This window comes from Cylas formicarius, unplaced genomic scaffold (assembly GCF_029955315.1).
Source record: "Cylas formicarius isolate icCylForm1 unplaced genomic scaffold, icCylForm1.1 PGA_scaffold_1__22_contigs__length_36826433, whole genome shotgun sequence".
Classification (NCBI taxonomy): domain Eukaryota; kingdom Metazoa; phylum Arthropoda; class Insecta; order Coleoptera; family Brentidae; genus Cylas; species Cylas formicarius.
Genome location: NW_026844264.1, coordinates 16,295,024 through 16,313,482, shown reverse-complemented (window position 1 = coordinate 16,313,482; position 18,459 = coordinate 16,295,024). Strand labels below are relative to the sequence as shown.

The 18,459-nt window shown below is 35.9% G+C and overlaps 1 protein-coding gene across 3 annotated transcripts in view; it reads left to right on the top strand.

Moving 5' to 3' along the window:
* LOC132697450 (chitin synthase chs-2) overlaps positions 1-17,961 on the top strand; it is a 31,762-nt gene extending 13,801 nt beyond the window's left edge. The window contains exons 3-15 of one of the 3 annotated variants that reach the window (XM_060662981.1): positions 7,975-8,219; positions 8,280-8,573; positions 8,629-9,029; positions 9,089-9,890; positions 9,945-10,382; positions 10,476-10,674; positions 10,728-10,893; positions 10,947-11,519; positions 11,575-11,819; positions 11,874-12,183; positions 14,969-15,145; positions 16,564-16,728; positions 16,780-17,961. In XM_060662981.1, coding sequence (XP_060518964.1) covers positions 7,975-8,219; positions 8,280-8,573; positions 8,629-9,029; positions 9,089-9,890; positions 9,945-10,382; positions 10,476-10,674; positions 10,728-10,893; positions 10,947-11,519; positions 11,575-11,819; positions 11,874-12,183; positions 14,969-15,145; positions 16,564-16,728; positions 16,780-17,340 — 4,576 coding nt within the window. In that variant the 3' untranslated portion in view covers positions 17,341-17,961. Of the gene's footprint in view, positions 1-7,974; positions 8,220-8,279; positions 8,574-8,628; positions 9,030-9,088; positions 9,891-9,944; positions 10,383-10,475; positions 10,675-10,727; positions 10,894-10,946; positions 11,520-11,574; positions 11,820-11,873; positions 12,184-14,671; positions 15,146-16,563; positions 16,729-16,779 lie in introns of all 3 variants that reach the window. The other 2 variants (XM_060662979.1, XM_060662980.1) reach the window with 2 other exon arrangements.
* The last annotated feature ends 498 nt before the right edge of the window (positions 17,962-18,459 follow it).

The window sequence follows — 18,459 nt, the reverse complement described above, 5'->3', positions numbered from 1 at the left end:
AGTTTTTTTCGAAACGATATAAACTATTTACAAATGTTCTGGATTCCCCCCGCGTCGGTCATCATTCTGTTTGCTTTTTAAGAGCTTAACTGAAGGAAGGACTGACTGACAGACTTTTGAAGATGTTTGAAATAGACTCGAAAGTGGAACCAATAATTTTCTTCATATAGTTTTTAATAAATTCCTTGAACTTTTACTTTCCGTAACTTTGACGACCATTATAACAGTAACTCACATACCAACTCTTAATTTATAAATAATAATGATTTAAAGACCGTAATAGCAATCGATCTATTATTTTTAATATGACTGTTAAAAACATACCAGTTAGATTTAAAATTTATATTTATTTTGGCAAAAAATCCAAAATTTAACTTCTTGTTAGTTTATTCTGTTAGATTATTCTGGATATCACTACTCCCTTCTTTAAACACCCAATTATGTACGAGTCAAGCTCGAGAGAAGAGTTATTTTAAGATGTCAGCTTTATTACACACGGTTGAGAGCCAGTTCCAGGCATTTCCGGTACTTTAGGCACGGGTAAGGATGGTAAGGATGGTACTATGACGTTTGTCAATTCTGACAATCACGTCACATTTCACTTGGTGGATGTATTCGTACTGTTTTGCAAAAATATACCCAAAAACTAATGGTGATAGAAAAAAAATAGTACACTGCTTTCTCGGGAATTCGCTATGTTCGTGCCAAATCAAAGTGGTAACTCAAATAGTTTCTATCAAGTTTGTTATTAAGTTTTGTTGTACGTAAGATTGATTTAATGATTTTAGATAACATCAATTTTGTATGGATTAATTTAAATATTTAAGTAGAGTAATAGATCATTTCGGCAATAACACGGAATAATCTACGTTTTAATAGTACATTAGGCAACAAGTGCGGTAAACGGCATTTGACTCACGAGTTTATTTGGTACAAGCGGAGCCAGTGCATAGTAAACGAGTGAGATAAAGAGTTTACCAAACGTGCTGCATACTATACTTTTTCTACGACCGGCACGAAAAAATCACAATTGAACAAATTGCAAATAATAACAGATTATCAGATTACTAAATTTCGTACCATTCAAATTCACAACACATTGTACAGTTGCCATTAAACCTATTCATTGATCGTTCCGATCGGATCTACTGTTGTTGTCTCTTTTTAACTGTGTAGGTTAGACAGACAGAGATGTATTATTGGATATGTCATATAAACAACGGAATAAACACCATTTTAAAACGTTATGTTGTTTATTAAACTTTTGCAGTTAATCGTTAAGTAGTTTATTTAAAGAAGAAGACTATAATTATAAAAAAAATCATCTAAAGGTAGAGCTTCTAAGACAATTAAATTTTTAACATCGTATAAGCAAGAAAAAGCAGGTCCTAATCTTCAATTTTGTTTCGTTTGTACTGATGAGACATGGATATTTCAAAATGATACAATTGGTCGAAAGATATTAATATAAAAACTGTAAAAACCACCAAACTTCATGAGAACGATTTGAAAAATTTCTGTGAGAAACTTAAATTATAAATGTCACTTTACTTACCGACTAGTACACTAGATTTTAGCTTATAGCACGTAGTTTTTAAATTGTCTGATATATTGCATAACATTTTTCTCTGTAGTTTTTGGATACATTTTTGGCTCGGATTCGTGGGAAACGAAACTGACGTGGTAAAGTGATGCTTCTCATATGCTAGATCGGTGTGTAGTTAGGTATTTTACAGACGGGAGTAGAAACAACTATTTTAAGGTATACAGTCAGAAGTGTAGTTGAGTTAGACAAATTAAAATTATTTTTATTAAATTGATAATGATGAAAACGCGAAAACGCCACCAGAGAGAATTATTTCTTTCCACAATAAAAGCAGATAATAAAATTTCAGTAAAACATCAAATTATTAGTATTCTCTGTCTACGATGCGACGACACCAATACTTTTTCCAAGTCAAGTATTTTTTCTAGCCTGTTTTTAACTTAATAAAGTAATATATATTATTTATATTCACTTATTGCCATTTTAACCTGTAGAAATACTGCAGAGAAAAATTTTGCATCACGTAGATATTAAATTTTATATAATTCTAAATTATTTTCCGACACTTGTCCAAAAAAGTTCTCTATATTTCTTCTCCAAACTTTTAACAGGGCGCTGTAACTGAATCACCCAGTATAACGAATAACCCTGCAAGTACCCGAAAAAAAAAAACCTCCGACTAGTTTTGACTTGGAACGTACGATAACGAGCCGATAAACGCGACAAAAGAAACACGGAGAGACTTAAAAAATACTCAATTCTTGTGCTAGGGGGCTTGGGTATCGACTCTCGAGAGCGGCATAATTCAACCAGTTTCCATGCACAATGTACGCTCGCGTATGGCGAAAAAAAAATGCAAATAAATAAGTGTGGGCGCGCGATATATCGCGGATATTTACTTTTATTACAATGACTGCACATTGTGACTTGGCGAACGGCTCAAGAACGCTGACCTTTGAGGCACCGCGTACGGCCTTCGGCGAATAAAGGAACGGGAAAGAGCTTTGGGGCAACACCCTGTCCACGAAGGCGGATTTCGGAGCCGTAGCGTTTCTGTGAAGGACGTTTGTTTGCCTTTTTGGTGTCGTCGCACTCTCAAGACACTTCGAGATTTTGACAGCGTTTCGATTAAATTTGTATTCGCTTTTAGGTATACTCCATTTGGCTCATGGTGGTTACTTATATACGGTATAAAGTAACAAATATCCCGCAGAATATTTTATGAAGCTTTCTGAAACCAAATGACTTTTCCTTGTGACTATTATGTGGCTGTATGATTCAATACAAATTACAGATTTTGAATAAAAAGTTATTTGTATCAATGAAAATCTCATAACTATTTCAGAGCACCCAACTTCACTATTTCAAACAGAATTTGATTATTTTTTGCTATTTGATATCGATCATTGATTTATATAGATCTTCCCCTGTACCTATTTTCAACGGGTTTCTATCAAAAGTCAGTCAAACCCCAGCGTTGTTTCTAATTGGCTTTAATTTTGACAAATTTTAAGATGTGCTGTTGATTTTTTTTTGTTAAAGTGACCATCCAGATCACCTGATCTGTATTTTTCAATCTGCGACTATATAACAGAACTACTGCCCTGTAAGTCTATGTAAACTACAGAGAAATTATTGAACTGTGTTGACGATACCTTTTAGTAATCTAAAGCCAGCCGCATATCGTATGTGTTTCGCGAATAATACAGAGCTTAACAATACTTCATACACAAACACGTTCATATACTCAACTTTGGGAAAGGATCCCGCAGTAACGATGAGCTACCCAGTATTCCAGATTTTTCATTTCATTCGTGCGGTGTTGCATTTGAAATATTACTAAGTTTAAGGTTACATTTCATTATGGCATATATGAAAAAATATTCCTATTTGTAACAAAATACATTTACCACATTCAAAACTTGACAATAATTAGGGGGTGGATTTTTAGATTTTCAATTTCTTTCAATTTCTGGATCCAGGTGGTGTATTTTTTGTTTAATTGTTTTAAAACATCCTTCGTTAAAAACTCTTTTTTGTTGAAAGCTTTGGCACAAAATTCGAAATTCGTTTAGCATATCTGGTAATGTAAGTGTAACTACTACTTACTATATTATATTTCCCCTTAAACATTTGAAAAATAGTACCATTAAAAAAAATGTTGTTGTTTAGGTTTTACATTTCATAATATTGGGAAAATAATGAAGATTTGAATTTTTACAAATTATTTTTCCTTTGTGGTCATTATTGGACTCACACTAAAACCGTTGATGACCTTCTTTATAGTAACTTTAATATAAAATGGCATTTATCTGTTTTTTTTTTAATACGCCCCCTTCTGATTATAAACCTGCTGAAATCATTTTTAATACTCAATATATAACTAGATAAGTATTGAACTGGCTTTTACTTGATGAAAATCTATTTATCAAAATAAATAAAAACTAAAAGTTAAGATTTTCATGAAATTATATATTTTGACATGACAATTGTTTCGACAACACCGTGTCTTTATCAAATGTAATATTTACAAACTACCTGCTACTATATATACCGAAAAATGACCATAAAACCTTAATTAATGTTGTTGCGAGAATTTAAGTTCAATAAAGGAGAGCAATACATTTGAATGTCTCATTTTGTTAATCTCCATGGCTTCCAATAAATTTAATTTTCTACTTTTTGTGGCTGTACGTAATATATCAAAATTGTTGTCAAAAATGTGTTTTTCTGTGTTTAAGTGTGTAGCATAATTAGAATGTAGACTATTGTTTTTAAACGCTCTTATATGTTCGTTAATTCGTTTCTTGAAAGATCTACCTGTTTGTCCAATATAAATTTTAGGACAAGATCCACATTTCAACCTGTAAACACCTGATTTTTGGGATTTTGTACATTTCGATTTATTATTGTTTAAATATTTTCCTATTGTGTTGTTAGTTCTAAAAGCTATTTTTAAACCACATTTTGACAAATGTTTTGAAACTTTTTCACTAGGTTCTCCTATGTATGTAATTGTTTTAAATTGTTCGTGTTCTGTATTAGGTTTCGGATAAATAGAGTTTACTGTTGTCTGTTTTGGTTTTTATTTATAATTTTATCTATAATGGACGGATTGTAGCCGTTGTTCAGTGCAATTTGTTTAATGATATTAAGTTCTTTGTTGTAATTTTCCATCCGTGTCCGTATCCGTGTGTGAACACACATGAACATACAGACACAAAAAGTAGAAAATTAAATTTATTGGAAGCTATGGAGATTAACAAAATGAGATATTCAAATGTATTGCTTAACGATCAATTAGATTTAAATACCTCTCCTTTATTGAACTTAAATTCTCGCAACAACATTAATTAAGGTTTTATGGTCATTTTTCGGTATATATAGTAGTAGATAGCTTGTAAATCTTACATTTGATAAAGACACGGTGTTGTCGAAACAATTGTCATGTCAAAATATATAATTTCGTGAAAATCTGAACTTTTAGTTTTTATTTATTTTGAACTAGATAAGTGTTACAAACAACTAACAGATTACAACAAAAAAATCGAAAAAAGCAAAAAATTGCTGAATTCAAAATATATGAGGCGAGACATTTGAAAATGGAAAGTTAAAGTCTGTTCATAGATATAAGAAAGTGACTAACTGATACGATACCTTCGTTTCCGATTAAGGCGGGACCCAAACAAAATACATAAAATAGTTATACCTAGAACCAACAAATACACGTATTTACGGTAGTTGAAAAAGTTTGTGTAACGAAAACTATTGGAGCGCACGATTACATAAGTTTGACACGCGTTGAAATATTTTTTTATAACTTTTTGCCTTCCAAGAAAGCGAAAATTGAATGTTACGTTAATTTTTATATTCCGTAGTTAGGTAAGATCCGCCGTTCAAAATACAGAACGAGGAAATATGTTTTACTTTGCAACGATTCACCCAAATTTATACTTGAACTGAGGTGGCTTTTACTTGATGAAAATCCATTTATCAAAATAAATAAGAACTAAAAGTTCAGCTTTTCACGAAATTATACATTATGACATGACAATTGTTTCGACAACACCGTGTCTTTATCTATTAATGTAAGAGTGTTGTAAGTTAAAGTTGAAACATTTTTCCAGAAATTCCACTTCATTTTTGGAATATGTTGTATCTGTTAAGTTTATGAACCTATTGTAAAATTGATGGTCGGTATGCTTTGTAATAACTGGCTTGCTTTCAGCTATTTTTGAATTAGAAATTAATTTGTCTAACTTTAGTTTTTGTCTAATAAACTTTTTATGAATGATAGATGAAATGTCTGTTCGAACTTTATAATTAAATGTGTCAAATTCTATGCGATTATGAGACAATTCAGAATGTATTACCTTTACATAAATGTTGTTTGAATCCCGTTTTCTATACTCGTGTCTTCGTTCTTCCTTCATCCATTTCGTCTGGCCTTGGATTTGGGCTTTCCTTGCAGCGGGACTTCTGTTGTTGGTTTTTAACTTTATGTATTTGGGAAAAACCTTATTTTGCAGACATTTGTTAAAAAACCAAATGTTTTGGGAACATATTCGGCAACGTAGAAGCAATTTAAAATACCAAATAGCCAAGAAACCAATTTCAGCTTCTTTCAAAAATTGAACTGAGGTGGCTTTTACTTGATGAAAATCCATTTATCAAAATAAACAAGAACTAAAAGTCCAGATTTTCACGAAATTACATATTTTAACATGACAATTGTTTCGACAACACCGTGTCTTTATCAAATGTCAATGTCAATCAAATTTGATAAAGACACGGTGTTGTCGAAACAATTGTCATGTCATAATATATAATTTCGTGAAAATCTGAACTTTTAGTTCTTATTTATTTTGTCAAATTTATACTGCTTTAGTTACGATTTCCGGTTTATTTTAAGTTGGACGAAATCAGAGGATGTGATCAAATAATGATATATTCCAGTCTTCCTGATGAATTATCTCCATTTTTTTTTAATTGCGCAACTTCACAGGAAAAGTAATCAACCTTTGTGACACTAACCATTAAAATGCGACTGTATACGACACTCCCTTATTAACAAAACGCCGACGCAACGTGAAGTATATTTGTTAATAACAATAAAGCGGAAAAAAATTCGTGGCAAGGCCGCCTATAGATCCAGTTTCAACAAAAGTGAACGGCAAACTTTCTCGGCCTGCTGCGATATTTTCAGATACCAAGCAGGGCCGCACTGGCATAACCTTTCGGCTACAAATATCACGTCGTCTTCATTTCATATAATTGATTTTATGATTTATCAAAAAATTTCTCTTCATGGCAATTTACTGCAACAATCAAATCCAATTAGTATTAGAGAGAGTGCTATGTCAGGCAAAAATGAATAAAGTTCAAAAAATTTATTTTTTGATTTACTTTCGTATTAGTTTAATATTTATTACTATTTTTGTGGGATAATTCTCGACTCCCTATTTTAAAATATCCGATTATCAATGGATCAAGAGTACGGCAAGTCTGACTCTAAGACGTCGCACCGTCGCGGGCCAGTTCTTACGTAATATTTTGACGAATGTGTTCTTTTGCAAAAATATAACAAAAAATTAATGGTCGTCTAAAAAGCATTATATGCCAACATTTTGATAATTTTTTCCACAAAATTTATATAACATTTCTCCTTTGCGCTCCGTGTCAAAACAAACTCGTGACTAAAGTGTCGTTCATCAAACTTGTTGGATATACTTTTATAGTCAGATGTACCCTTCTTAAGTGCGTCCAATCTAAAAGTCACAAATGATTTAAATCAAATATCTAAGTTTTGTCTACAAAGACTAATTTTTGCAACGTTGAGATGTCATTTTCTGAGAATCCCCTTTTTTCGTACTAAAGTAGTCTGTCTATTTTGTCTGCGGAAATTGATTAAGAGGATCTCGTTGTACATAGTAATAGTATTTATCTTTGAGAATAGACGTATTCCTTCAATTTAATAAATGAAAATTAAATAATATATTAATCGGAAACATAAAATTTAAACAACCAAATAAATTAAATAATAATAATTGCTGCACAAACACAACAAAACATCAGCAAAAACTAACTTTTGCTGGAACACCTGTATCAAGGATTACTTTTTATTAAATCGGATTTTAATTCCATATAATCTGGGCATATCTTCAAGTACTTAATACGGCAATTTTCTTTCGCTCGGCATATAATTATCAATTTGAAAACGTCAAGGCTCAATCCGGTCCATATCGATCAATCCATCTCTTCTCCCGTATACTTGGTGCCGCGTTACGTTAATATCAGTTTTTAAAGCGAACTAAAAACCAAGCTCTCCTTGGCATTTAGGCCCATTGTCTGTACGTTGCCGAATCGCTCTTCCGGAACTACGTTCGTGTCGAAGACAAAGAGTCACCGTGCTTTTTTTATCATTCCAGCACAAGAACAACGCCCGAAACCAATGGCTGGGACGTCTTCAGGGACCCTCCCATCAAGGAGGAATCGGGTTCGATGGCGAACCAAAAATGCCTCGAAATTAGTGTCAAAATAATTAAAGTTATAGCTTATCTAGTTACCTTCGTTATAGTATTAGCATCTGGGGTTATATCCAAAGGAACTCTATTGTTTATGACCTCGCAACTCAAACCTGACAAGGTCATATCTTATTGCAATAGGGATTTAGGTGAGCGTCGCTCGGCATTTCATTGCTCCAAACTTATTGTTTTATGTTTTCACTTTTCAGGTAGAGAAAAACAATTTTTAGTCAAGTTACCAACCGTGGAAAGAGTTGCGTGGATGTGGTGTATATTTTTTGCATTCTGCATACCCCAATTAGGATCGCTCTTCAGATCCACCAGGATGTGTTACTTCAAGTCATCCAAACGACCGTCTTTCGCGCATTTCCTAATGGTACTAATCCCGGAAACTGCCCATACCATCGGCTTAGGTATATTGGTTTTCTACGTTCTGCCTGACATCGATGTTGTTAAAGGAGCCATGCTTACTAACTGTTTATGTTTCGTCCCAGGAATTCTAGGTTCGCAGGCTTAAGCTTCTTAATTGTTCCTCAATGTATTTTTTTACGGTTTTAGGTCTGTTATCTAGGAACAATAAAGAATCCCAAAGGTTCATCAAGGTCATCATGGATCTGATAGCAATATCGTGTCAGGCTACGGGATTCGTTGTATGGCCCTTGGTAGAGAAAAAACCCGATTTGTTTCTCATCCCAGTCACGATATTTCTGGTGTCGCTTGGGTGGTGGGAGAATTACATATCAAAGTATTCACCAATACCTTTCATAAAACGCCTCGGAAAGATGAGAGAATCTTTTGATCAGACCCGCTATTTTACATACATGTTCGTTTCAATTTGGAAGATTTTATGTTTCTTTATAACGATACTCTTCCTTACACTCATTAAAGAAGGCGAGATAGCATTTTTCTTCACGGAATTCTCACATGGATTCAACTCTCATCCAATATCGGTCTTAGAGGTAAGTCGCCACAACCTATATCTTTGCTTTAATATTTCAGAACTGATTCATACTTGCAGATCAAACCAGTGCTGGGTGGTACAGTGCTTCCAGACATATCGGAAATCATACCCACAGGAGACGACACTGTAGTGATGTCAAACGACATGGCCCCTATCTACGTATTACTCATCAATGTATTCGCGTCTTACTTGGCCTATATTTTCGGAAAGTTCGCATGCAAAATCATGATCCAGGGATTTTCGTACGCCTTCCCTGTTAATCTCACCATTCCCGTGTGCGTGTCTCTTTTAATAGCCGCTTGCGGATTAAGGAACGAGGATCCGTGCTTCTTCCACGAGACCATACCAGACTACCTATTTTTCGAAAGTCCTCCAGTGACTTTCTTGAACGATTTCATCTCTCACCAACACGCTTGGATATGGCTACTGTGGCTGCTGTCTCAGACCTGGATTACTCTTCACATTTGGACGCCGAAGTGCGAACGTTTAGCGAGAACTGAGAAGCTATACGTCACGCCCATGTACGAAGGACTCCTGATTGATCAAAGTATGGGAATGAACAGGAGAAGAGACGACGAGGCTGACGTCAAAACCGAAGATCTGGATGAAATACAAAAGGAAAAGGCTGACGAATATTACGAAACCATTTCGAACCATACTGATGGTTCTTCTCCAAAGACGGTTAAGAGCTCCGATCAGATTACGAGGATTTATGCGTGCGCTACGATGTGGCATGAAACCAAAGAGGAGATGATGGAGTTCTTGAAGTCGATTTTGAGATTGGACGAGGATCAGTCAGCCAGGAGAGTAGCACAGAAATATCTGAGAGTTGTGGATCCGGATTACTATGAATTCGAAAGTAATAACCTGGTAAATTGGCTTTAACTAAATAGTGAAGCGTAAATTGTTTCAGCTCATATATTCTTCGACGACGCGTTTGAAATCGCCGACCATAACGACGACGATACGCAGGTAAACAGATTCGTCAAGCTGCTAGTAGCCACCATCGACGAAGCGGCTTCTGACGTGCATCACACCCGTATCCGCGTCCGACCTCCTAAGAAAATACCCACTCCGTATGGAGGAAGACTGATTTGGCAACTACCAGGGAAAACTAAGATGATTGCCCATTTGAAAGATAAGATGAAAATCAGGCACAGGAAGCGGTGGTCGCAAGTGATGTACATGTACTACCTTTTGGGCCACAGACTAATGGAATTGCCCATATCAGTAGACAGAAAAGAGTGCATCGCGGAAAATACATACCTTTTGACTTTAGATGGGGATATCGACTTTCAACCTTCGGCTGTGCTCTTGCTTATCGATTTGATGAAAAAGAATAAAAATTTAGGTAAGTCCATATCGGATATTTATATGCATGTATTTGAAAGGTTCTATATTGAGATTTGAAAATTACTATTCCAATTTATGATTTCATTTCTAGGAGCCGCCTGTGGTCGTATCCATCCAGTGGGTTCGGGTCCGATGGTCTGGTACCAACTTTTTGAATACGCGATCGGTCACTGGCTACAAAAGGCAACAGAACACGTCATCGGCTGCGTACTTTGTAGTCCCGGGTGCTTCTCTCTTTTTAGAGGCAAGGCCCTTATGGATGACAATGTAATGAAGAAGTACACCACTTGGTAAGCGATACAAAAACAAAATCGGAGATGTTGTTTCCATGTGGATTTTTCAGTTCCGCTGAAGCTAGGCACTACGTACAGTACGATCAGGGCGAAGACCGTTGGCTGTGCACATTGCTCCTCCAGAGGGGTTATCGTGTGGAATATTCGGCAGCGTCTGATGCCTACACTCACGCACCGGAAGGATTTAACGAGTTTTACAACCAGCGTCGTCGTTGGGTACGATGTCTCCCTACTCCCTAGTTGCACCATGACAACGTATCACTTTATAGGTACCATCGACTATTGCTAATATCATGGACCTTCTGATGGACTCTAAAAGAACGATACAAGTCAACGACAACATCTCTATGCCGTACATCGGATACCAAATACTTCTCATGGGTGGTACTATTCTGGGACCCGGCACCATATTCCTTATGTTAGTGGGTGCATTCGTGGCGGCTTTCCAAATCGACAACTGGACAAGTTTTTACTACAACATCTATCCGATCTTGTTCTTCATGTTGGTGTGCTTCACGTGCAAATCGAATATACAACTAATTGTAGCTCAAATATTATCTACCGGTTACGCATTAATTATGATGGCTGTCATAGTGGGTACAGCCTTGCAGTTACGCGAAGACGGCGTAGGGTCTCCTTCGGCGATATTCCTGATCGCCATGACTGGTTCGTTTTGGATAGCAGCGTGCCTACATCCTCAGGAGTTCTGGTGCATAGTGCCCGGATTGATCTACCTCTTATCCATACCCTCTATGTACCTATTGTTGATTTTGTATTCGATTATAAATTTGAACAACGTTTCATGGGGTACCCGTGAAGTTGCCGTCAAAAAAACCAAGAAGGTACGTAGTACTAATACAGTATAATAGTAATACTCATGTAATCATATCAAATTAGGAACTAGAAGAAGAGAAAAAGCAAGCAGAGGAAGCGAAGAAGAAGGCCAAGCAAAAATCGTTGTTAGGATTCCTGCAAAGCGGGGGTACAAGCGAGGATGACGAGGGTAGCATCGAGATTTCACTAGCTGGATTGTTTAAGTGTATGCTGTGTACTCATCAGAAAGCTGGCGACGAAAAAGCGCAACTAATACAGATCGGAGATTCATTGGATATGCTGGGAAAACGTTTGGATCACATTGAGAAGTGAGTCTACCAATTTTATTCGCTTGGATGTCTAAATGCGGATAAACTTTTCAGATTCATCGATCCGGCGGGTCACGCGTCGAGAAAACGGAGCATGTCGGCTTCTTCTAGACACGGCGGTGATCACCACCACCTGGGGGCCGTCACCGAAGAGGCAACAGAAGACGCTACCTCGGAATCAGATTCGGAAAGCACATCTTTGGTGCCGCAGAACAAGAGGGATGACCTTGTTAATCCGTATTGGATAGAGGACCCGGACGTAGGCAAAGGGGAGGTGGAGTTCTTGAGCAGTAACGAAATGCAGTTCTGGAAGGATCTGCTGGCGAAGTATCTATTTCCACTGGACGAAAATAAAGAAGAGAAGGTAATCAAAACCGGCTTAATTTAATTTGTTCAGTTTTCGCTTCAACTGATTTGGAGCTAGATCACAAGGGTTTTCATTTCTTTTTGGAGCAGTTATTTTTCACTTACGTGTAATAAGCAGGTAATTTATTACCTTTTTCGCAAATTGCATATTATAGAATTCATGTTCCTCACATTGACTGCAATACAAAATGCAACGCACAAACAAAACACCTTAAATATGAGGTGTTGAAAATTCTTTATTAGTATCTTGAAAACGGCTACCAAAACACTGTCGGTTAAATTATAGCACACAGCTCAAAATTTAGCATTTGCAGTCATTACCGAAAAAAAAATTATTTCTATATTTTATTCAGTTTAGTTGAAGTATTTTAAAAAATTATGGTCGTCAACCTAGTTCTTAAATTTTAACTAGGCATATAACGTTGCGAGGTTCGTTGGTGAGGCTTATTTCCAAATAAATCGGAAAACTTTACCAAAACTAAACATTCTTTTTTCCTATATTAATTTAAAACAAACAAACAAGAAAAGAAAAATAGGAGTTCGGAGTCAGACTGGGGATCGACAACCAGTATTCTAATACCACCATCGCTTCGCTGCTGGCTATTTCTTTTTAGTTCGTCGGGTAAAGTCTGTTCATATATATAAGAAAGTGACTAACTGATACGAATTAAGGAAAGAGCCGGGCAAGCTGTAAGAATGAAATATGGCCGAACAGGTCCGTACTTTGCTTAGAATTTAATTATTTGGGGTTTTGTTAGGAAAGATACTAAACAATATTTACTTATTTATGTATGTATTTATGTTTAAATCTAAAATAAAATTACAAATTATTTTTATTACCTACTTAAATTACTTAAAATTATTCATATAATATATCAGTATCACTATCGCTATCATCGCCTGTTCTAATTATTATGGTAATGGTAATGGTAATACAGAGAAGAATCTTTAATATTTTTCGCAGACAGGGAAAGTCCATTTGGAATCCAACCATCTTTAGAGCCAGCATGCAAAATAGTTATTCTTTTACCTCTTTTTGATGGCGCGTTTGTTTTACGCTTATCAGTTGAGTCATTCCAACACTTTTCCGGGGTATCGAACCAGGTTTCATGCAAGTAAATAATTGGCCTTTTTTGTTCTTTGTAAATCTTAATTTTTTCTAGATATTCCAGTCGCCATTTCCGAATTCTAAAAGATTGCATTAAAACTTGCCTTTTGTCAGTTTTTTTTAAATCTAAAACCCATGTGTTGAATACACTTCCATAAGGTAGTTCAGCCATATTTAACACCGGTTTCATCTTTTTCAAGCCTCCTAATTAAGATATCTAATGTAGGCACGCTTTGTTTCTCGTATAACTGGTAAATTTTAAGCAGTATTATATCTTGATCACTTTCACCTACACTCGAGAAAATGTCAGCATCGCACAATTTTCCATACAGTTGATTTGGAATTTTCGTCAATGTGGCCGTTTCTTCTAAAGATGCTTGCTTGCTGGCACCACGTTCAATGAGAGTCACATAAACATTGTTTATAACTTCCTTAGTCTCAATAGAATAGTGTTTTCTACATTTGGACGGGAGTATCTCCTGAGATACACTAGACTCTCACATATTTTGCATAGTTCGCACACGATTCAACACACGCTGTAGTACACATGAAATAAGAATGATTATTAATAAACTTAAACTAAGTAGTATACCAAACCAAAGAATATTAAACACAGGTAGGTATAAAATTATTTTCTATTACGGACCACAATTTTCCCTGAATTTAAATTCCGAAACATTAGGTAATAATCTTGTTGCATTGTATGTTATTGACCACCCTTGGATAATCCCATTCAAATGCAATTGGTCACTTTCTTATATCTATGAACAGACCATATCTAAGGTTAAACGACGAGTGCAGGGACGTAATTAACTTTCGAGGTACAGACACAGATTAAGTGGCTGGTGCGATTATGCTTGTTTGGAGCAGTACAATCCAATGAATTAAGGTTTTTCAAGAAATATTGTTTTCTGCACTAAAATAATGTACCTAATTATACACTGATGTGTATAATTCGTCAGCCACTATATTTCCAGCACTTTACTCACGAATAATATTTCGACTGTAGACAAAAACTCACTTGTTTATTAAACACCCGCCCCGCTTGTGCCAAATCAAACTCGTGACTAAAGTGTCGAGTATTAAACTTGTTGCACAATATACTATTAACGTGCTGTTATTTTATGAAAGACGGTGGGCCACCGTGCCGCTCCACTTTAGACGAACGAAATATCGTATTTAAATGCGAATTTTCGCGTCGGTTAATTCAGACAAAAAAATGATGATGATATTGCAGCATAAAGGCGCTATAATGAAAAGCTTGCCTTAATTTGACCGACTCTGTCCTCTAAGTTACCGCACCTCGAATTTGAAACACCCTGTACCCATATCTGAAATATTAAACGGTTATTTTACAAACGATTTGACAAATTTATAGGCACGTATAGCGGCAGATTTGAAGGAATTACGCGACCAATCAGTGTTCGCGTTCTTTATGTTGAACGCGCTGTTTGTCCTTATCGTATTTTTGCTGACACTGAAAAAGGACTACCTTCACATAAAATGGCCGTTCGGTGTCAAGACGAACATAACCTACGAAGAGAGCACACAAGAGGTAACTACACGGGCTTGCTGCGACATATTGACGCTAACTTCGCGCGCATTTACAGCTGTCGTCAAGGTGTCAAGTGAGCCCCAGTTGAACGTAGTTTTAACGTATGTTTCCATTTTACAGGAAAGAATAGCTCGAGATCTAATAGAGCTCCGCAATAAGTCGGTATTCGCTTTCTTCATGTTCAATGCTCTTTTCGTATTAGTCGTCTTCTTGTTACAACTTAACAAGAATCAAATCCACGTTAAGTGGCCTCTGGGAGTGCGCACTAATATAACGTACATTGAGGAAACCTCCGAGGTATTTAAAGGTCTACGTGAATGTGTCTTCCTCTTCGGACTGTGGATTACTAATAGTCTCTCGAGCCTGGGGACTTTTCTTCCTCCTAATTATTTTACCCTCACTGTTTGCGTCTGCATCTGGCTGGATTCGAAATCACAGAAATGACCGACAATCATGGCCGTTGTCAAGTAATCCGCGTGTCCCTTCTTCGAAAGATTAAAACTTTCTTTTGAAAAATTAAAAAATCTCAAATATGTCGACTGTGGAGCCACCCCCTTACGTGTACAAATGGCACCGCGCAAGGGCCAAAGAATCGCCTCAGTTATTCAAACAGCGACCAAAAATTTTTTAGTCCCGTTAGATCAAATTGCTACGTCGAAATCTCGCCTCTGTGATTTCCGAACTTGCGAAGTATTCGATGTGGGTGATAGATGCAAACGTCACAGACTTCAAATTCCACCAGAAACGTCATTTGTGATTAATCCACATTACTTTTGTGTTGAATTTCCGGTTCTGGTTGCATCTTGTGAAGGTTTAACCTAATAATATGGTTTAATCGCACTATACATAGGTCTACACTTATTCTAATTATACTTTACTAACATTTCAAGCTGTCTGGATGTAAACTATTAGTGCAAAACTATATATGCGGTCGCCTTACTGAAATAAATTGCATTGAACTGAGGTTCAGATTTTCACGAAATTATATATATGACATGACGATTGTTTCGTTCAATTTTATGTATTTGGGAAAAACCTTATTTTGCAGACATTTGTTAAAAAACCAAATATTTTGGGAACATATTCGGCAACTTAGAAGCAATTTAAAATACCAAATAGCCAAGAATCCAATTTCGGCTTCTTTCAAAAATTGAACTGAGGTGGCTTTTACTTGATGAAAACCCATTTATCAAAATAAATAAGAACTAAAAGACATTTGATAAAGACACGGTGTTGTCGAAACAATTGTCATGTCATAATATATAATTTCGTGAAAATCTGAACTTCTAGTTCTTATTTGTTTTAAATAAGTTGCATCCACGTAGCTACTACGCATCCCATAATTCATGCTCATAAGTCATTAACAACATACGGACACCTCAAAATATCACACACATTTCATTTCATACGTCATTATCAGACAAAAGACACATACGACAAATCGTCTACACTTGAACTGGAATATATTTTAACCGGGTCTTCTTTTCTAATATGCCTACTGTGTTAATTTTTCCACATTTTAACGGTTCACAAAAATCAAACAAAACGCTTCCCAGAAGTCAAATTACCAAAAGCGGTTGAAACATGCCCTCTGTGAAGCATTTTGCAACATTTTTTTCTGCTATCCCTCAAAGCACTTACACGAGGATAGGATAGCACCCGATCTACGAAATCGTTGTTTCTATTCGTTAATATTGTTGCGTTTCTTTTCTTAGGTACATATCACCAAGGAATATCTTCAACTGGAACCAATAGGATTGGTATTTGTATTCTTCTTCGCTCTGATTCTGGTCATCCAATTTGTGGCTATGTTGTTCCATAGATTCGGCACCCTAGCACATATTTTAGCCTCTACGGAGCTCAACTTCTGCAGCAAAAAGGTACGTCGTTTTACGTTTTAAATAACTCGCAACACACGTGTGATATTGCAGAAAGAAGATATGTCCCCGAACGCACTTCTTGACAAACAAGCGGTCGAAATAGTCAAACAGTTACAAAAACTGCAGGGCATCGACGATGGGGATTACGACAATGATTCTGGTTCTGGACCGGATAGGATTGGACGCAGAAAAACAATTCACAACATTGAAAGAGCAGCACAAAAGAAACGACAGATTGGAACTTTGGACGTCGCTTTCAAAAAACGTTTCGCTAAACTAAACGCCAATCCTAATGGGGGCACTCCAGTTCTCAGCAGGAGAATGACGATGAGACGAGAAACAATGAAGGCTTTAGAAGTCAGGGTGAACTCGGTAATGGCTGAAAGAAGAAAGTCGCATATGCAGACCCTAGGAGCTAAAAACGAATTTACCAACAACAACGTGATCAGGAATCAAAGAAATAGCGTCGCCAGCAGCATACCTGCTAAAGAAGTGTTCGAGAACGGGCACGTTAACAAGGCGTTCGAAGAGGACACTTACGGCAGCCGGAATTCACTACAGATGCAGCAAAGAAATACTATGCAATGGAAAGGAAGCAATAGTAGGATGTAGAAGCAAGGCTAGTGGGAAAATATTACTTAAAACAACACTGCCTAAAATACCTAAATACTCAAATTTTATACTCATTTTGCTTACCTACTTTTTTTTGTAAATACGTTTTATTTAAAATGCGCGTTCCGAATATTCTAGTTTGACTTTGCACTATACAAAAAATAAAAATACATTGAAGATACCGGATACTCCAAGTATAAGTTATTAAAGAACTTTATTCATTAAATTTTCACTAAATTTGATACTTACTCTGTTCGAGGCAAAGCAAATTTACTGTGAAGTACCACACGCGGTTTTTCAATTACATAATTTTTACAAATATAGTTTTATTTTTATCTTTGCAAATGTCTAATTTTCTTGGGAACTGAATTTTTTTATGTATTGACAACGAAGCCGCATTTAAAATGATATTTTGTTTATAGTGACCAATAATATGACAGGCAATATGTGTAGATGTACGGATAAATACTGAAATTCCTGTACTTATAATCAACAAGACTTACGTAAATATAAGCTCAATTATTATATTTTTTTACAAAGACATTTTTCGTATTTGATAGCTAGTATTTTTATTTAAAAATTTACAATGTGATAAATAATAAACGTATTTTAGACTCTTAACCACTTTTAATTCCATCGCAAAAGCACAAAAATGACATGTGAAACGATAGGCGCTGACGCCAAACTTCATGGGAAAACTTATTTTGCCTGAGAAAGTTTCACGTCTTTTGTTATTACGTTCTATGCCACCATGCATATTTAAATTGACTTTACTTAAAATTCAGACAATTGGTTAAATGGTAAATGTTGATTTCATTGTGAATTTTCCTGTCAATGACAATTTCTGGGAGAAAATGAGAGTTTTAATATTGACGAAACCTAATTTGCACTGGCTTGTAGTTTAGCATATTTCGTAGCGCAAAACATACCGCGTGCTACTAGAGATATAGAGACCCTGCCTATGCCGATAACTGATGAAGCAACTATGAAATTTTGAAAAGGCCTATTCCACATGCGCATGCGCGAGATTTAAAATCTCGTTTTGCCACATTCAACAACCAACACGATAGCTGAAAGATCGTTAATAATGTTCTGGGAAAACGAGTATGTTGTGAAAAT